This window comes from Chaetodon trifascialis, chromosome 2 (assembly GCF_039877785.1).
Source record: "Chaetodon trifascialis isolate fChaTrf1 chromosome 2, fChaTrf1.hap1, whole genome shotgun sequence".
Lineage (NCBI taxonomy): Eukaryota > Metazoa > Chordata > Actinopteri > Chaetodontiformes > Chaetodontidae > Chaetodon > Chaetodon trifascialis.
In genome coordinates this window covers 31,428,131-31,449,882 of record NC_092057.1, presented here as the reverse complement: position 1 = coordinate 31,449,882, position 21,752 = coordinate 31,428,131, and the positions used below count along the sequence as shown (strand labels likewise).

The window sequence follows — 21,752 nt, the reverse complement described above, 5'->3', positions numbered from 1 at the left end:
CAAGCATATTCAATCTGATGGTTAGGAAACTCTGGATGGCAGTATGGTTTTGTGGTGACAATTCAGACAAACTTTTATAAAACCGTTAAAATCACAACTTGGTCATACTTCAGGTCAGAGATACTGGGAAAACATCAATATTATGCGTACAACGAGTACTGTAAGTTGAAAATATCAAAAGTTAAGTTTAACATAAAAGTCTGGTTATCTTGGAGTGTTTGAGGAAAAGACACACAAACATGTATCACCAGTTGCTTCAATGGATGTCCGGTTTACGACCCATCAGCATTTGCTGATGTTTGTGGATTCCTCTGGGGCATGCCATTTGTCTCTTCAGGCAGCTTTATTGTATTGAGTCCTCTTGGGGCTATCAGGAGAGAATTAGCATTGCCATGAGAAACCTAGTGAGGAGAAGGTGAGGAGAAGGCCACCTTTGATGTTGAGGTGTCTGTGTCCCTGGCTTCCCTGAAAAGAAAACATGGAGGAGATGTCTCTTGTCCAGACATCTTGTCTCTCTTCGAAATCGGATTGCATTATAGGTAAACCAGATGGTCTATAATTCAATCAGTTGGCGGGTTTACACCTCCATTTCCCTTGAGTATCACCAGAAAAGGAGGGAAAGAAGGGGTCAGTTAAAGGCCGGTTCTGCTACAACAGTTTCTCGTGACTGTCCCCAAATAATTACAATAGTTCAACATTGCCCTAGCCTGTGGGCCACTAGCAACATACTAACTGCAAGTTCAACAGACTAACCTATAAAATAAACAGTAAATCAATGTAAAACATAGTAAAAGCTAAAGCATCAGAGTTTGAAGTTGGGTCACTGACAGTTGGTCTTGGTCTGTCCTTGAGTTTGTACCATTACCCCTCTTCTGTGGTAAAGCAGTCTGGTAGAAAAAAGCACAGACACATCCCAGCTTTCCAGTGTCGTGGGGATATTTCTATCACGCCCATCACATCCTTAGATGGTAGGAGTAGATGAGGACATTGGTGCTGCGTGTTGCAGCCATTAGCAGAGAAATTGGCATGTTTTGTTGGTATGTTTGACATGTTACCGAGCTGGCATTAGCAAGGTAATAATAATATTTTTATAGCTCATTCCATCTCAAGACAATTTGAGCCACAGTATAAGACAGCAAATAATTAGAACCTGTAACATATGTTACAAATGTAGTAGGCACTTGTAGAGCAACATTCGTTCACTGACTAAAAACCATACAATGATTAAGTATCCTGCAGATTAACAGTACACAAAGATTGGTTTTCAATTGTTTTTACTGAGTTATAGATATTATGGAAGCCTATGAGAATCAATTTCTTGTCAGTTCACTCAAATTTGGATTTTTGTGTATCTCTCAATGCTGATTAGCTTTTCTTTTCTTTTCTTTTCTTTTCTTTTCTTTTCTTTTCTTTTCTTTTCTTTTCTTTTCTTTGAAAAATGAAACTATATATTTCACATCTTCAGTAAGATCTGATGGCCTTGGAGCCGAGAGCCATGAAAGTCAGCACATATTGAGAGACGGGCAAACACATTGCTGGGTTTGGCCTTTTTTCGGATTTATTTACAGAAAAACATAGAATTATAGCAGTCTTATCCTTTATAATGAGTTGGGTAGCCTGTGGTGGTGGTGGTGGTGGGGGGGGGGGGTGTCTCATCTGGAAGTCTATAATGCATATAAAAGCTTTAAATATAGTAAACTGTTAAGAAAAATCCCAGTTGAAAACACAACTTCCTATCCAAATCATACACAGTGCCTTCTGCCTGTACATAGAAGGACAGGACATTTTAGCTCTGTACTGCAGGACACTGGATTTAATATCAACATGACTAAGGTTAAAGTTACATCCCCAACAATGAACAGTGAAGGAACTGTACCCCCTGTCTTCATAATCCCCTAGGTCATTGCATGTAATATTTAGCTTTAAAATAGCAGCCTGAATTATGTTTTGTTATATCTGAGGGCTATATATTAAAAGAGGTACATATTCTACATGGATGTGAGCACACTCAAATACCCTTATAGCTGAAGGTCATTACTTTAACCTCACATATTCTTTCAGTTTGAATCCAATATGATGTAGTGTCAACAATCAAATAACAATACAATAAATAATTTATCCTGCCACTTAGAGATCACTGCTCTTCATATTTTACATATGTTAATGTAAATAGTGATCCAGATGTGTGTGTGTGTGTGTGTGTGTGTGTGTGTGTGTGTGTGTGTGTGTGTGTGTGTGTGTGTGTGTGTGTGTTTAGCTGCATGCAAGTCCAGGATTTTGTTTCTCACGGTTGTATCTTGTCAGCATATTAGGGATGGCTATATGGTTTCCTCTGCCCTGCCTCTCTCTCTCCTCTGTCTCTGTGTTGCTGTAGCTTTCAGTCAGCTCTGAAAGTTAACTTTCTTCTACAGAATGTCTTTAATGATGATTGCAGTTAACTTGTATTTTTCAAATTTACAGTTAAAGGCTGCATTAATTTCAATTTTCAATTTCAATTTCAATTTCAATTTTATTTGTATAGCGCCAAATCACAACAGAAGTTGTCTCAGGACACTTTCCATATAGAGTTGGTACAGACCAAGCTCTTTTATCTACAAAGAAACCAACAATTAAGCGATTTTTGAACACCAAATTGAATAAGTAATTACTGGCCAGAATATTGACTAATCAAGTTTATAGCTGATGTGTTGATAGCTTAAACAGAGAAACCTAAACATCTCTTTACTAACTAGATGGCACTGGCACACTAATTAGATTCTCAGCGCAATATGTAAAATTGTTCTCAGTTGGTTACATCCCTCCAGGTTTGCTGTGTGGTCATTTGATTAGACCAAAACTCATTTTGGAACGTACACAATGAAAGCACAGTATCAACTAAAATTGAGGTCTTTAGAACTAGATTTTTAATACAGGGCCAAACTTCAAGATGTGAACCCCCTGGAGGACGATCATGTCAGATATATTCAGAGATTTAGTAGTTCATAATCCACAAAAATAGTTATAGTCACTCACTTTGCACACAATGAACATAGGGCTTTTGGGGGCCCTTGTGGGTTTGGGGTCCTGGGGAAGTTACCTCTTTTACCCTGCTGCTAATCCAGTCTTGTATGTTTGAATATTGAATGACAATCCAATCTTCACTGTCATTGTAGTCCTGAATTCTGAATTAACTTTTATTGATGTTGAATTGACAACTGGATTTTTCAACTTTTACAAAACTTTCTTAAAGTTGATCAGGAGCTGTTGCCATCCCATCAGTGAAACAAAATATTGACAAATAAATGAAGATCATAAAATGTCAATCAAAATCTGTTGGTATCATAATCACAATTGAACTTTCACAACAAAGAGTAAAATATCTATTCACAGGGGTGCACATAACTTTTTTTTAGTCAGGTACTCAGTACTGAGAACCAAGGCGTGTGTTTGGTACTAACCACATGCATAGTGTGGTCTTAGTAAACACAATCTTCCTTGCTGTCCCCCTTGATGTGTCCCTGTCTCACTGCTTCAGCTTCCTGCGTGGTAGCCTGGATGATGAAGATACACCTTGCAGTCCTTAAGTCTCAGATTGGCTGCCTCCATCCAGAGGTTAATAGCTGGCTTTGGGTGAAATGTCAGAATATACAATGGTACCTTACGGTGTCACTTCTACTCTTCACATGCATTTCCACCCTGAAAGCAGTTAAGACCATAAGAAAACAGCTACTACAGGACAGCACTCTTTTCAACAGAACCAACCTCATTCCAGACCATACATGTGCCCTGCTAGACCACTGCCTGGCAACTATTTATTTTCAGTACAATGAGGGTTTCTACAGCATGCACGGAAGCATGTCTGTGCCAATAATGGCAAATCTCTAAATGAAAGAAGGAGAAAACAGGGCCTTGATCTCCTTTGCAGGAACTGCCCAAAGCCATTGATTTAGGTATGTGGATGACACCATGACCAAAATTTGAACACAGGAAATTTCCAACAGGAATTGGAAGCCTTTACAGATCATAGTACAGTTTTTCTCAATTGCTAAGACACAATTCCTGGAACAACTCACCATTTTCTCAAATCTTCGCAGACAATTCAAGACAAAAACTCACACCCAGCAGTACAAACACTAACTTCTGGGTCCCAATCAGTTTTTACCCTCAGACATACACACAAGCTGTCAAAACATGGACTACATGAGTGTTTGTTACACACAGGAGGGATTAATTCAACACACTGCCACCAAAATGTCAAGAATAGGGTTTATTCACAGCATTTCCATAATGAGTACATATACAGGTTTATCAGCATCGGCATTAACATCAGCATGATCTTGTCTCAGGTCAGGGCCAGGCCATAGTATTTCATCAACTTCACACATTATGTCTTCTCTCGCCAGGCAGCCTGGGAAATATCCCCTTGTGTGTCGGATCCAACCCTAGATAGATTCCAGAGAAATATCCTCACATGCATTCACCATTGCCTCCAGGAGATTGTGCTGTGTGTATGGGTTGCGGTCATACCGGCATGCTGAGAAAAAATCCTCATTGCATTCAGAAAAGTGGAGTACAGGTGCTGGTCATAAAATTAGAATATCATGGAAAAGTTGATTTTTTTTCAGTAATTCCATTCAAAAAGTGAAACTTGTATAATGTATACATTCATTTCACACAGACTGACATATTCCAAGTATTTACTTATTTTAATATTGATGATTATACCTGACAACTAATGAAAACCCCCAATTGAGTATCTCAGAAAATTTGAATATTGTGGAAAAGGTCAATATTGAAGATATCTGGTGCCACACTCTAATCAACTAATTAACTCAAAACACCTGCAAAGGCCTTTAAATGGTCTCTCAGTCTAGTTCTGTAAGCTACACAATCATGGGGAAGACTGCTGACCTGACAGTTGTCCAAAAGACGATCATTGCCACCTTGCACAAGGAGGGCAAGTCCCAAAAGGTCATTGCTAAAGAGGCTGGATGTTCACAGAGCTCTGTGTCCAAGCACATCAGTAGAAAGGCAAAGGGAAGGAAAAGATGTGGTAGAAAAAAGTGTACAAGCAATGGGGATAACCGCACCCTGGAGAGGATAGTGAGACAAAACCCATTCAAAACTGCGGGGGAGATTCACAAAGAGTGGACTGCAGCTGGAGTCAGTGCTTCATGAACCACCACTCACAGACGTATGCAAGACATGGGTTTCAGCTGTCGCATTCCTTGTGTCAAGCCACTCTTGAACAAGAGACAGCATCAGAAGCGTCTCACCTGGGCTAAAGACAAAAAGGACTGGACTGCTGCTGAGTGGTCCAAAGTCATGTTCTCGGATGAAAGTAAATTTTGCATGTCCTTTAGTAATCAAGGTCCCAGAGTCTGGAGGAAGAGAGGAGAGGCACAGAATCCACGTTGCCTGAGGTTGAGTGTCAAGTTTCCACAGTCAGTGATGGTTTGGGGTGCCATGTCATCTACTGGTGTTGGTCCACTGTGTTTCCTTAGGTCCAAGGTCAATGCAGCTGTCTATCAGGAAGTTTTGGAGCACTTCATGCTTCCTGCTGCTGACCAACTTTATGGAGATGCAGATTTCATTTTTCAACAGGACTTGGCACCTGCTCACAGTGCCAAAGCTACCAGTACCTGGTTTAAGGACCATGGTATCCCTGTTCTTGATTGGCCAGCAAACTCCCCTGACCTTAACCCCATAGAAAATCTATGGGGTATTGTGAAGAGGAAGATGCGAGATGCCAGACTCAACAACGCAGAAGAGCTGAAGGCCCCCATCAAAGCAACCTGGGCTCTCATAACACCTGAGCAGTGCCACAGCCTGATTGACTCCATGCCACGCCGCATTGCTGCAGTAATTCAGGCAAAAGGAGCCCTAACTAAGTATTGAGTGCTGTACATGCTCATACTTTTCATGTTTATACTTTTCAGTTGGACAACATTTTTAGAAATCCTTTTTTTTGTATCAGTCTTAAGTGATATTGTAGTTTTCTGAGATACTGAAATTTGGATTTTCATTAGTTGTTAGTTTAAAATCATCAAAATTAAAGAACTAAACATTTGAAATATATCAGTCTGTGTGTAATGAATGAATATAATATACAAGTTTCACTTTTTGAATGGAATTACTGAAATAAATCAACTTTTCCATGATATTCTAATTTTATGACCAGCACCTGTATGCTGGCAGAAAAAGGACCCTGAACCTGGGGTGGTCATTGAACCAGGTGTGAACCAGAGCAGCCCGATGGAAGCTCACGTTATCCCAAATGACAACATATTGGGCTTGCTCTGGTTGCCCTGGCTCCCCTTCCTGTTAGAGAATGTTATTATGCAGCTGATCTAGAAACTGAAGGACTAGTGCAGTGCTGTATGGACCCAGTATGGCATGGCGGTGGAGGATGCGACGATTGCTAATGGCTGCACACATGGTGATGTTGCCTCTCCTCTGGCCCAGAACTTGTGTGATTGCACGCTGTCCAATGATGTTGCGGCCCCTTTTGTGCCTTTTTGTGAGATTGAACCCTGCCTCATCGATAAAGATGTATTCATGAGGGTCAGCCATTGCATCCATATCAAAGATTTTCTACAGGAGTCAAAAAAGAAATATTTCCTGGTCTTCAATAATGTGGGTTTGAATATCCCTCAAAGTGATGGCATTACTGGCAATCACCATATTTACCAAGGCAGTCTCCTGCTCAGCAGTGAGCAATCGCCGCCTGCCTCCAATAGATGGCTGCCTCTCAGTTCTGCAAAAATTAAATTTGACCATTATTGATCTATGGTGTACTGTGGCACAGTATAGTAAAAACTACACAGCATACAGTGGATATTCAGTCTATATGTACTACAACATTACTGTGCATGTACTGTGATACAATACATGTACATGTACAGTGACAATGAGGCATATTACCTGTTTTCCCTCTTGAAAGTACGGACAATGGATGCAACTGTGACAGTGGCACGGATTTCATCAGAAATTACTTGTCTTTGCTGTCCTCTGCCTCTTCCTCTCCCTCTTCCTCTCCCTCTTCCTCTTCCTCTTCCTATTCCTCTTGCTCTTCCTCTCTCTTGTCTCTCTTGTCTCTCAACCTCTGCATGGTTGGGATCCATTGTTCCAAAGGACATGAACATGCCTTTAGGTTCTATTTATTGACCCCCAATTCTGATTGGTGTGTTAACAATTTTTAGGCTGAGTGTTTTCACCTGGAGAAGGGGGTGGTCTCTGAGTTTAGGTTATGATAACTTGAGTTTATTATATTGAGAGCATGTGTTTGCTGAATGAACACATGCAATGAATGATTTATTTGTCCGCTTTTGTGTAATGTTTTGCAGAAAGTGTTTGTAATATTGAGTCATGTGTGGAAACAGGTGAATTGTGTTTTTGGTTATGGGAAATGTGTGTGTGCTTCTGGGAATGACGAAAAGGTTTGGGTTTTTGTGCTACAGGAACCAGGTTTTGTGTTTTAGCAATCGAGAAAAATTGTAATGCAGTGGACAGCAACATCAAGTTCACCTGGGAGGGTGTAGGAAAGGGAACAGTCTGGCCTTTTTGGATTGCATAGTGCACATTGAAGTGCATCCACTCTCACAGTGGAGTCTCAGGTTGTCAAATTGCAAGGTGTTGTGATTCTTCTGTCTCAATCCGATCCAATTCGATTGTTTGTTAGCAATAACTGAAACCTGTTTTGTTTGTTAGATATGGATGTGAACAACATATTATGCGTTATATTTCGTTGTGCTCATCTTCAAGCTACAACAATACATCTTGTAGCCACTTAATGTCTGTTGTTTTTTGGACATTTCTCACAGTTACCTCATTGGGTCAACTGTATTGACAAGAAATACATAGACGAGAAATGTGCACTGATGACAAATGACAGTTGCTGTTGTCTTCTTCTGTTGAGTTTTGTGGTGGTTGACATCCATATGTGTTGCATTACTGCTGTCTGCTTGATTGTAACAGCTTCACAGTGCAAACTACAGTGTCCACCCAAAGTAATCTCATTCAAGATTATTGTCCGTTCTATAACTTGTCCATTCTAAGTTGTTCATTCTATAACTCAGAACCAAATCAGTTGCTGCTTTGAACGCAAAGGTACATTTTAAACAACTGGACGTTATGCATTTCTGATTTTTATGGCACATGTGTACCTGTATACCAGTTTTGTACATCCCTGTCTATACATATAAGCGAGAGCTATTATGAGCAACATAATTATGCAGAGCTTCTCTGAAAGTCAGCTGAAGGTTAATATTCACTCCAAAGTCAATTTTCTCCTGTTTTCACCCGCCGTAAGATCAGTACACCCAATCACAATAGGGAACATCATACCTGGCTATCACTCCAAGGCAAAGTAACAACAACAAATATAGTTTTTTTACATTTCACAGCTGCAAATCCTTTTCTATGTAGTCCATAGAAACTACACTCAGATATTAGCACCTTGGGCAGTTAGCAGTGAAATGTGAACACATCTTTTGTGAGCAGAGGCTAGAAGGATTTAAGAAGAGCGACATAGCTGGATATTGACTCAGAGAGGTCAGCAGCACTATTCAATTCAATTCAATTCAATTTTATTTGTATAGCGCCAAATCACAACAGGAGTTGTCTCAGGACACTTTCCATACATGTATAGAGCTGTTACAGACCAAGTTCTTTTATCTACAGAAAACCAACAATTCCCCCATGAGCAAGCACTTGGCGACAGTGGCGAGGAAAAACTTCCTTTTAACAGGCAGAAACCTCGGGCAGAACCAGACTCTGGGTGGGCGGCCATCTGCCTCAACCGGTTGGGTGAGAGAGGAAGAGCAAGAGAGGGAGAGTGAGACAGACAGACAGACAGACAGACAGACAGACAGACAGACAGACAGACAGACAGACAGACAGAAATGCAGTCAGAGAGAGAGAGACAGAGACAGAGACAGAGAGACAGACATGCAGTCACAGTAATAGTGACAGTGGATGTAATAACAGCAGTAGCAGTTGCAGTGGATGTCAGGCAGGGCCAAGGCAGGAGACGCAGCTGCAATCCACAATCCAGATTCAGCCACTGTGTAACCTGCAAGACGACAAAGCACAGAGACTCCGGGGAAGGAGCTAAGTTAGTAACACGCCGTGGTAGGACATGAAAGCGTGCAGATGGAGAGGGACAGAAGGACAGAGGAGCTCGGTGTATCTTTGGATGTCCCCCGACAGTCTAATCCTATAGCAGTATAACTAGGGGCTGGTCCAGGACCAGCCTGAGCCAGCCCTAACTATAAGCTTTATCAAAAAGGAAAGTTTTAAGCCTACTCTTAAATGTAGAGACAGTGTCTGCCTCCCGGACAAAGACTGGAAGATGGTTCCACAGGAGAGGAGCTTGATAGCTAAATGCTCTGACTCCTGTTCTGCTTTTTGAGACTTTAGGAACCATAAGTAGACCTGCATTCTGGGAACGCAGTGTTCGAATGGGGTAATAAGGTACTATGAGCTCTTTAAGATAAGAAGGTGCCTGGCCATTTATGGCTTTGTAAGTAAGGAGGAGAATTTTAAACTCTATTCTAAACTTTACAGGGAGCCAGTGCAAAGTGGCGAGTATTGGAGAAATATGATCTCTCTCCCTGGTTTTTGTCAGGACACGTGCTGCAGCGTTCTGGAGCAACTGAAGAATATTCAGCAACAAATTTGGGCAGCCTGATAGTAAAGAATTGCAATAATCCAGCCTGGAAGTTACGAATGCATGGACTAGTTTTTCTGCATCATTTTGAGAGAAAATATGCCTGATTTTTGCGATATTACGTAGGTGAAAAAAGGCAGTCCTTGAAATTTGTTTTACGTACGGCAGGAACAAAGGTTGTCACTAGTAAACCTTTCACAATACTTGACTCAATTTTAATATCAAAAATATTGCTTAATGGAGTTTTAAGTCCAACCCTTCAGTGGATGTACTGTATGACTGCTGTTTTTGTACTTCAGCATGGTAGAACCAGAACATATTCAATTGCTACAATTTTGACTTTGGAAAACTCTTGATTCTCTTGAACTAAATACTGGTTGAATTATTCATTGAATTACTGCAAACATTTTCTTTCACTTTTCCCATGTATGTCTCTGCTCCTAGCATGATCTTACTGTTGTCATTTGATGTTTTGTTTTGTCCCCCCCCCCCCCCCTAGTTGTCAGTGTTATAATGTCATTGGCAGGTTCAGTTCACATAACAGTGTTCATAACATTTTGGGATATGAAAGTAATTGTATTCAAATTCTAAAACAAAAATATAGAAATGATTACTCAGTCAATGACAAATAAGTTGACATTTAAGTTACTGATATTATACAGTGTTTCAACAATCAAATCAAAGTGAACTGACCTCAGGCCTGGTTATAAGTTAAGGCACAAGGTTCATTACTGACAATCTTGCTTGATTTGTCAGGACACAAAACACCACACACCATCAGCAACAATGTCATTGGCTTTTCATCCTATGATTAAATCACCACTATTATGTGAACGCTCTTCCTGCTGGATTGTCTCTTCTCCGCCTCAACAGTTAGTCAGTAAATTTAGGTTCTTTAAAAGAAGCAAAAATCTGGTGAGAAAATAGAGAGGAGAAAATGAGAAGAAATAGAATGTAGGTCCATTAAATCAAACCGCTGGGCTGGTTGCACAAAGGTGTATCAGACTTGTCCACAGATTTAGGCCAGTCTTAGACTTGCTCTTGTGTAAATCACGGAGAAAGTTTCCTAAAATTAGATTAGATTAGGTTATTATTATTATTATTATTATTATTATTATTATTATTATTATTATTATTATTATTATTATTATAATAAAACTGAAGACAGAAACATTATTTGGAGCCTAAATTCATGCAAGCATTCTCTGTCATTTTCTAACTTGGCCGATTCTATGGGAGATGAAAAAATATACCACTCCTGGATTGCATCAGCTTTCTCGAAGCCATAAATGAAAGCATCCCATAATACTCCCAGAGTAGGAATTAGTATGCAGATCCAAATGCATTGGCTTACAGCACTGTTTTGGTAGGCCAAGATGACCCAGGAAGGTGTGGTGGTGGTGGGTGAAACATCACTAATAGGCACCTCTATTACCTATAGGCCAAATCCAGGAACAAAATCCTGATTTGGCTGTAGGCACACTTTACAGAGCCCCAATGCAAACTACAAGTTGGAATTCAGGATGGATAAAAACTGTCACCCACATGCTTGTTGACATTAAAGCAGTGCTGTGTTTATGAAGAGAAACATCATTCTTCCTGCCTCTATGGGCTCAAACATCTGATAAGAGAGGGTGTCCTGCCCAATAACATTGGTCACTGAAGCTCACATAGGCTGAGATGGTCACCAAGTAGACTGTAAAGCTGCAGTAGGTAACTTGTATAAAAGTTATTTTTTGTCATATTTGCTAAAACTGTCCCAATGCCCAGACAGCAGTACATGAAACATGAAATCTGTGAAAAAAAATGTATCGGTCCCACCTACTGCTCCCACTGTGATTTGCAAGAATCCACCACGCCCGACACAAAACAATCAATCAGAAACAGAGGAGCATCTGTGGGAGTGTCTGACATCTGTCAATCACTATTCACACACGGTGCAAACTGCCCCCTCCCTTGGCTCATGCTGCCAGCTGTCACTTAGTCAAACAGCTCTGTGAGTGGCATCAGGAGGCTAGTGAAAGCTATGGTGGAGCAACAGCCACCAGCAAAGGAGAAACTACCCATACCGCCACAGCCAACAACAGCATATACATCTAAGACAACATATAACCATTAAGCTAATATGATGATTGCTACAGTAACACTCCGCAGTGTGTACGGCATGTTAACAACTGTGATGTAGCGGCTGGGCAGAGTTAGCTTGTTTCCAATGCTAAGGCTAACATTACTGGTTGTAACGGCAGCCACGCAGACACCACAGGGAGGAGGGGCTTGGAGACAGGGCATAAGTGCAGTGGAGAGGGAGGGGGAGTGACATGGAACTTGTCTCTTCTCCATCTTACCTACTGCAACTTTAAAGGACTTTCCTTTCTACACCAATTCTTGAAAGAAACACAGTCGACCACTGTAACATTTACAATCTACAAACATCTATAACTAAACAAATACACTAAACTAGAACTGCCCTAACCAAGCCCTAAACTTAAAGCTAATTTAACCTCATGAGTGACTGTTCCTTGTGGCTTTTGGAGTTGATTCTGATAGTGGCCGCTGCCACTCTCAGCCTCTTCCAAGACTTTTTCTGGTATGAGTGCACAGTGAGAACATAGCAAAGTTTTGGCGTGTTTCGTACCCATGCCAATGCAGGGCCCAAGATGGAAGTCCTGCATGACATGTGGTACAGGTTGGATGCAGCCTTTTGGACTATCACCCCTGACCCTTTGAAGGGGATGACTAGCTGTAAACAGCAACTGGAAAGGAAGACGATATTTTGTCACACAAGGGTCATCAAAAACCTCCTAGCCTGTTTGTTGATGGCACCAGCATACTGGTGTCACAGTCCTTCCAGTGGGTGTTGCTACAACTACAGGATCAGTGCACTTCATTAAGACAGGCTCAATAATGTACTACTTTGCAAGCTAAGTGTACACAGAAAATAAATCACAAAAGCAAAAAATCTAAACATGCATACAAAGTCGCTGAAAAAACAAATCTAATACTCACAAAAGACCAACACAAATTCAAACTGAATCTCAGACTGGCCATTCCCCTTATAATCAGTATCAAATTATACAACCATTCCCAAGAAATATCCTAAGAAAAAAGAGTTGCTAGACCATAAAATAAAGTATTTGCCTCATCTCTTTTCTTTTTTAACAAAGCTAGGCAGCATAAGGTGATTATTCGGTTTGGTACCTAACTTGTGCAACCAGCTACTGGTTATCTGTGACACACTAAAGTCGATACTAGTTTAGTCTTTGAAAACATACCAGAATTTTAAGCATACAAACCAAATGTAGATTTCATAAAGCAAATTGTGGCTATGTAAACCCTAACTGAATAATTTTTGGAAAATTTGCACAAGCCAGGATACTCCACTACACAGCCAATTATCAACTGTCACTTTCACGATCTGAAAACAAAGCATTTACAAAAGCTTTGCCTACTAAGCATATATGCATGAGTTTTCACTGATACAGATGGATACACAACAATCAGTTCATTTATTTATTCAATTCATTTAGTTATTTGTGCACAGATTGGCATTAGGATGCCCTCACATCAACTGGCAGAATATTAGACAGATATTTGATAGCTGAGAATTAACAAGTGAACCATTGTGGTGGCTGTTTCTTATATTTCTTATATCAGTATATAAATTAATCCTGATCAGGGCGTTGCGGCACAGTAGGGGGGAGGTGTCGGCATAATGAGCAGCATTGGGATTTTCGACCATTTCGGTCTGCGCCGGCGGTGTAAAAGTACGCTGAAAGTTCGCCACCCCAGATCTGGTCAACTCAGTGCGCCAGCGGCGCACTGGCGGGCAAGTGGTTTTTCATAAACCGGTGGAGTCGTGCGCTCACGTCACCAACACCTCACAGCCAGGTTTCCACAGTGTCTGGCATTTCACTGCGATCAATAATTAGCAACAGCCACAAATCAATGCAACTATCTGAGTCAGCACATACAGTCAGACCTAAATTTATATATTTTGATCAGTATCTCATCTGACCACATCACAAGCGCGTTCGGCACGAGTAATGGTCACTGAGGCTTTACCATCTAAGGACCTCATATTTAGACATCAGAATCAGAATCAGAAATCCTTTTATCCCCAAGGGGAAATTGTTTTTGTTGCTTTGCTCCTTACAAGAATAGAATTAGAATAAAATTAGAAAAGAAAAGAAAAGAAAAAGAAAAGAGAGAGAACTATATATAAAAAAAAGCTAATATCAAAACAATATATATATATATATATATATATATATATATATGGAAATTCTTTTGTTACAAAAAGCCCCTGAATAAAAATGAAAAACAACCAAATGTAGATACTTATTTCTAATATTAAATAAAATAAAATATATTCTGTCACTCTATGGTGCAGTGGGACGGATCAGTCTGTTGCTGAATGAGCTGAATGAGCCAAGTCAAGTCAACTTTATTGTCAATGCTGCTATATGTACAGGACATTAACAGAGGCCGGCACTTGATCATAAACTCCACGAGGGGTGAACAGTGTCTACAAATCACCACAGCTTCTTGACACCAAGCATCCCTGATATAAACACAGACCCCACTGCCACGGGTCTGTCTGCTCAGTAGCATGTTAGCTGGTCCAGCTGGATGGCGGAGTCCAGTTTGCTGTTATTGAGCCATGTTTCATCTCTTCATCTTCAGCTAAGATCAACTGTAGATTAGGGATGTTCTCCAGTGTAATGTCGCTCTCGTCAATTTCTTCAGTTTCATCTTCTAGTTCGGGTTCAGAATCAGAAGTGAGATCGTTGTCGGCATAACCAGAAGCTGGATATAAGCACAGGTGGTGGTTTTGCCTGCTTGGCATTTCTGCCTGTCGCACCTCCAACGGTGCCATTGTGCAGGCTGCAGGGTCATCAGTCGGGGGCCACCCTTCATCAATGTTTCGCTCCATTGTCCCTGGAACATCTCAAGGTGGAGGAGCCACGGTAGGGACGTCTCCCTACCGTGGCCTGCAGCTTGCCTAAGATCCTTCTTTTCCCCAATGCCTTGTCCTTCCTTTGGAGCCAGAGCCAGAAGCTCCCTTGCTCAGCCTCCTCGGCCAGGTCATGGAGAGCTTGCTTCCTGTTGTAGCCTGTGACTCCAAGGGTTTTCAGGAGCCGCTGTACAGATGCCCCAGTGAAGTTTCTACACCTGACCTCCACTGGGAAGATGAGTGACTGGCATAACCACAAACTGCATAAGTAGCCATGTGGTTCCCTTTTAACATGCAGCTGGTTGGCCGAAAAAAGAACAGAAGCATGTGAATAGCCAAAGAAAGGCAGTATGCTGATTTACTGTTGAATCTAAATCAACCCAAATTCAAATACACAGTTTATGGTTTTAAGGCCCCCAATACTGTTATTTGAAACATGGAGTAGCTTCTTCATGATTTCAACTTACATATTCTGCCAAAAAACGAAAATCACAATTAAAAAAAAAAAAAAATCGATTTGTCTTTGTTGACACAACTTGCACCTGGCCAACTTGTTGCTGGTTTTCTCATGACGGGTCACAAATGTGAAAGTACCCATTAAAACTAATGCCCTAATGTTCATCAGTAGCTTATAAACAGTAAAGAATAAACTACCCAGTATCACCCTGTACTGACTGAATGCGAACAGGTTCAAAATCATGGTGCTCATGTATATATGGTCCCTGAATAACAGCAGTCAAGTTATCTTAGAACAGGATTACTGGTGTCAGCAATACAGGCAGAAACTGTGATGGGATAGGTGAGATATTTACATGTTTATGGCTGTAATGGGAATTTATGGACTCTGAATCCAAAGATCGAATTAACTTTTGAACCCCTTCACATCCCTTATTGTTGAGTGATCTTATGAAATGGTGTTACCTAGACATTTGGCTTGCTACCCCATCGACTTGTTTGCCCTTACCCTAACCTAACCTAACCTAACCTAACCTAATGTTAACCCAAACTTTTACACATGATCTTCTGTGATGTTTTACTTAAATTCAGCCTTAGCCCTAACTCTAACCAGTTATTTCTGCAAAGCAAAACAAGAATTTAACTTTAACATAAAATAGTTGTAATGAACTAAAGTTTATTTTATGCAACTTGATCCTGTTGTTTGGCCATTGGTTCTGACAGTAACATACTGACATCATTAGGAATAGGTCAAATGGTTCAATAACAAGGAGTGATCACTCAGGTTGTAAATAAAACCTGCAGGCTAGTTAAAAACTTGTGTGAAAGAAAAAATGAAGGCAAATAGTAAAATAATTACCCAAATGGCCTGTAGTAAACATCCATTCCAATTTATAGACGTCCCTCTAGTTCAAGTCATTGTACAAGCTTGACCTATGTCCTGTGTGTTCAGTTGACTTGTTTAGAATCTGACTGATAATGTAACCACTTGTATCTTTTGCCCCATTGCACCATTCTTGGTGATGTTACTGGATTCTGGATTATAGATCTCAATTATTTTTGTGAATTTTGTGAATTTTGTGAATAACCAATAGAGCCAATGGCCAATCCTACATAAAACAGTTTTTGAAGGGAAAGCCTTCAAAACAAAAATTGCTTGCAGAGGGCACATTAATCAGACAGTAGCCTAGTTTTATTTAGGCTTTTTGGCAAGTAACTTCCAACAACTATGTTGTAAGCCATATTCCGTTGCTAGCGATGTTTGACATTTCAACTGCCAAAAATGTTGGCTGTTGCCAGCCAACAATGGGAGGCTGATACTTGGATGGTTTGTACAATGTCATGTGCTAATAAAAAAGAGCAAGGAGAAAGAACTGATTTGATAAGAGATTTGTAATTTATCAATCAATAACCAGATATGAGAGCCCAACCCTATTTCTGTGGTTCTTTGAAGACATATCAAGTGATTCTAAATTAGACATATTACTCAACTATCTTATTCAGCAGGTTGAGCATAGCCACCAAAACATGTTAGATAATCTAATACTGATGGGTTTGCTGCTAAGAAAAGAGATGCATCCCAGCTGTGTGTATTCTGTTTATGCTAAGAATTCAGAGTTCATGCTGTTAACATGCATACCAGCAGGAGGACTGACACTGACAACCACTGAACTGCTAACAGCCACTGTGTTCATGTAGAAATGCGGTGAACCTGGCGGTGTTAAAGTTGAACGAGCAGGGCCTGCTGGACAAACTGAAAAACAAGTGGTGGTATGACAAGGGAGAATGCGGCAGCGGAGGAGGGGAAAGCAAGGTTAATACACACATGCACACACACAGACACACACACAGACACACACACACACACACACACACACACACACACACACACACACACACGAAGGTAACGCTGAGTTAACAGGTGAAAAAAAATTCTAAAGAAGCAGCACAGACGCCACTTGTGAATACAAAAGCTAGTAATGTCACCAATGCCAAGCTGTAGCCTTTCACAGAAATATAACAACAAATTTATACTTATAGATATTACATATAGAAACTAAATAAAGCAGTTGTGGAAAAGCATCAACAGCAGGATTCTGTGCTGCTTCTTTCAACAATGTGTTGCACTCTGTTTGGTGGAGGTCAATGTTAGGGCAGGCTTCAGGGGCATGGCCAGGGTCAGGTGACCTCACACCAGATGGCAGCAACAGTACAGGAGAAGGGCTGATGATAAATAGTTTGTGCAACTTGGCAAACTCTGTTTATCTATGGCCCTGGCCTGGAAGTTACTGCTGGTGAAAAAAGCAGACAGGCTTTTCACTGCAGCGCCTCTCATTCTCTGTCTCAGAGGCCAATCAGAGGAGGACTGACAATACACTATTTTATTGTAGACAGCCTCTTTCTGGCACTGTAATGATCTCTGCTATAAAACCTCTTTGTATTTATCATTTCACAAAAGATGAAGATGAGTTAAAATTTGCTCGAAAAATCTTGCACTCTGCAAAATTATCTGATCATGCATTTTGCCATGGCATTTAAATTGAAGGGAATGGGGCAAAATATTGTAAAGGCAAACTTTAATGGTTTATCATTCATGCAAGATGATGTTCCTGCAAATAACACTCATTAGTTAGCCCTGTCTTGGTTGCTAGACCAGACTGTGAGAATCGCTGCTCCACTAATAACATAAGATAACATTGATAATGATGTTATTTATGTTATTCCCATTGAAGAGTGCCAGTAAACCTTGCCGTATTGAAACTGAATGAGCAAGGGACCCTAGACAAGATGAAAAACAAGTGGTGGTACGATAAAGGAGAGTGTGGCTTCAAGGATTCCACTAATAAGGTTAGTTGCATATGTCTGTGAATCAATAAACCACATTGTTTCTTCACACATCTAGCATGCACAGTAATCTTGGTTTTATTTGTGTAAGGAAAAGACACCATATCTGCACTTTAACATTACAGTAGTCTTGTATGTCTCACACAATATGGTGAGTAAAGGTTAGTAACAGCTGTATGTAATGTCAAGGACACCATCAGGTAACGCATGGAGGCTCAACTGTAAGTAACTGGAAGTTTAATGTTGAAGAAAAACAAGAGGTGTAAGTTCTTAAGATAAACTCAGAACCATAAAATCCACCATGTATTAGCAGTTAGCACTAATAGCAGCTCATTAAAGTGTTTTGTGTGTGTTTTTGTGTTTCTGTTGAAGATTTAGTTATTCTGTATGTCTTTTTTAACATTTAAATTAATCTCTCTGAGTTTTTAAGATTTTGTCTGTGAAATAAGAGACAAAAATTGAGAAATTTTTTTCACAGTAATCACACATTAGATACACAGAGAAGGTGATTCATAGAGGTGATGCACTCAACCTTGAACCGGCCACAGACCTTGCAGAAAGTTCACTAAGGGATGAAGCGCCTTATATCTGTTGTGAAGCTTGTACATGCAGTTCAACTTTGGTGAACCAGATTGCACCCATGACCATTTCCAATTGATAGTGCTGGGTAACTTGCCAGCCACAATGGTTTGCCCACCAGCCCCACGACTCATTATGTCATCAAGGTGCCAGCACAAGCTCACATTAAAACCAGTAATTGATAGCTATTAATACAGTAACAACTGATTTAGTGATAACGGAAAACTGTGATAAGAACTAATGGATAGATGGCATGTGGTGAGGGGTTATGACAGGATGATGGATAGCTATGTAGCATTAATGCCGTCCTCTTTGGTTTAGGCGTCCATAAGGCAGGTCAGCTGACAACAAAGAGCTCAGTGGTACCTCAAGCTCTCAGCAGGCTGCAGATGGCTGAAAAACCATAGCCTTCAAACAATCACAGACAAGAACATATAGCTACACAGCTAAAGTACAACCTTTGATTAAACTTCAAAGGTGAACCATAGACACTGAGTTGACATTGGCTGAAGACTAGCCCAGCATGGATGAAAGAAAGGGAAAAAGCCTTGGCTGTAATGTTACTATGCCAATGACGTGATGTGACGCGATGTTAACATGTGTAATGTTGCAGGCTGTCTGACTAGCACATGAGCACAGCCAGCCAGATTTGTTTTTGGCCATACCCCTTGAGCATTAGAGTGCGATATACTTGCTTTTTACAACACACACAGTACAACCCATGAATAAATGTTGGCATTGTCCATTTCTGCAAACCATGGCTATATTGATACTCTGTGTTCTGGTTAAGTTTTGACACTAAAATCACTTGATCAGGGTTATGAAAAGATTGTGGTTTGACTTAAAATACCTGGTTTTGTTGCCACAAACACAGCTCAAATTGCTGATTGGTAGTTATGTTGCATAGTCGCCACATCTAGCCCTGATGCTACCACCATCCACTGCTCCTCCTGATATGAAACTCATCCCATATACAGTTGTGTTCAGAATAATAGCAGTGTGTTTAAAAAAGTGAATAACGTTCAAAATCCTTGTAATAGCTTTCATTTCAATACATGCATTGGGTACACTGCACATTCTATTCAAATTTGTTATTACTTTACAGAAAGTGAAGAAAAAGGAATATTAGGCTGTTCAAAAAAAAAATAGTGTCTGCATTTTTCTTTACAAACTAAAACATTTACTGTATAAACTGAAAATGCTTGAAGATTTAGCTTTCCTGTGAATCACTGAACTAATATTTAGTTGTATAACCACTGTTTCTGAGAACTGCTTCACATCTGTGTTGCATGGAGTCAGGTATTCCAACCCAGGACGATTAGACTACATTCCACAGTTCCCCTGTATTTCTCCGTTTTGCCTCAGAAGTTTTCTACTGGATTAAGGTCCGGAGATTGGGCTGATCGTTGGTCTGGAACCCAGATGTTGCTCACATACTGGTGTGTTAGGGGTTGTTGTCTTGTTGAAACATTCACTTCAAGGGCATCTCCTGTTCGGCATAAGGCAACATGACCTCTTCAATTCTTTGATGTATTCAAACTGATCCATGACCGCAGGTATGCAATAGATAGGTCCAACACCACAGTATGTGAAACATCCCCATATCATGATGCATGCGCCACCACTGTCTTCACTGTGTACTATGGCTTGAATTCAGTGTTTGGGGGGTTTCTGACAAACTGTCTGAAACTGTCTGGAGCTTATCATTGGCTGAGTCTTTGCCACTTTGGCTATTCTTCAATCCATTTGAATGGTAGTTTCCCATTTTCATCCACATCTTTCTGGATTTCGTTGCCATTTTAAAGTGTTTGAGATCATTTTAGCTGAGCAGTCTATCATTTTCTGCGCTTCTTCATATGCTCTCCCCTCTCCAATCAACTCATCTCCAATCAATGCTGATTTAATAATAATTAAGGAATTAATGGTAGATCAGTCTCATCATCTGAAGCGTGAGCTCTCAAAACAGTGATTGTCTATTTCCAGCTCAAAAGGACACTGTCTGGCAACAACTTAAATGAAAAGTATTATTTATTTGACACAATAATGAGAATGGATATGAATAATGAATGATATGATGAATAATATGGATTATATAATGTAACACAAAAAACTGGATGAAGAAGCTATAGCAAAATAATAAAAGGAATGACTTTGGCAATAGTGAGAAGTAGTTTTGATAAAAAATGAGGATGCGAATGTAGTGTTAATATCTGGAATTAATGACGAAATTAGTCTAATGAAAATTGAGATTGTTATAACCTACGACACCAACTCTTTATTCAGTGCAGCATGGAAAATGCCTACTTCTGTGCCAGCTGTGCTCTGATGGTGGACTGTCCCAAACTGACACAAAGGGAGGGGGCCCCAGACTGTATCTACAAAAATCTTATTAAGTGATCAAACAGGCCTTCGCTCGCTTTAGAATAATTTACAGGTGAACGTTGCAATTTCTTCCTTAGAGAAAAACATTAACTAACGATTGTATGTGGATTCATCTGCTTCTCCCTATAAGAGCATAATGCATAAGACACATCCATCCATCCATCCATCTTCGAGCAGTCTGAGCCGGGACGCCCAAACTTCCCTCTACCCAGATACATTTCGTTGATTAATGGCAACATTCAACAATGCCAATACTAACTTATAACAAATAGGATAACTAACCAATAGAACAAAGGAACAAGGAAAGGCAGATTATATTTGGTGAATTAAGCATTACTAATTATAACTGTCTCATGTCGCGTATCTGAAACCTAACCGCCACTATTCTCTAGATGGCAGTACGGTTCCATGGTAGAAACCCGGACAGAAATGCTTATGAGACTTAAGATCAAAGTTTTGTTATTTTACAAGCTAGAAACATGGGGAAAGCATTGATGCCATACAAATTGTGAGTTTAGTGCTGTGGGAACATCCAAAGTTGAATCAAACGTATGGTTTGCATTATCTTGATGTGGTAGAAAAGAAAGCACACAGACACACAAAACAATTTGCTACAGGAATGTCTGATTTACAACTCGTCAATGTTATCTGGGTCTGGAGGCCTCTTGAGACCTGTTAATTGTCCATCCTGACAGTTTTAATGCCTTCATCTGGTGTGGAGGTGGAAGAAATAATTGGCATCTCTATGAAAACAGTTTAAGTGATACCTAACCCTTTGTAGTTGAAATGTCTTTCTCCTTCAGCCCTCCTGAAGGAATGTGGAAGGCAAAGGTGAGATAAAGGTCACTTGTTCTCCTACAACCTATTTTAGTCTGATTTTCAGAGAGA

At 40.3% G+C, this 21,752-nt stretch overlaps 1 protein-coding gene across 4 annotated transcripts in view; it reads left to right on the top strand.

The window, feature by feature from the left end:
- The window catches only part of LOC139347667 (glutamate receptor 2-like), a 236,651-nt gene that overhangs the window by 171,538 nt on the left and 43,361 nt on the right, over positions 1 to 21,752 (top strand). For 3 of the 4 annotated variants that reach the window (XM_070987415.1, XM_070987407.1, XM_070987424.1), the window contains exon 17: positions 16,758 to 16,872. In XM_070987415.1, the coding sequence (XP_070843516.1) occupies positions 16,758 to 16,872 (115 nt within the window). Of the gene's footprint in view, positions 1 to 16,757; positions 16,873 to 17,791; positions 17,907 to 21,752 lie in introns of all 4 variants that reach the window. The other variant, XM_070987431.1, reaches the window with a different exon arrangement.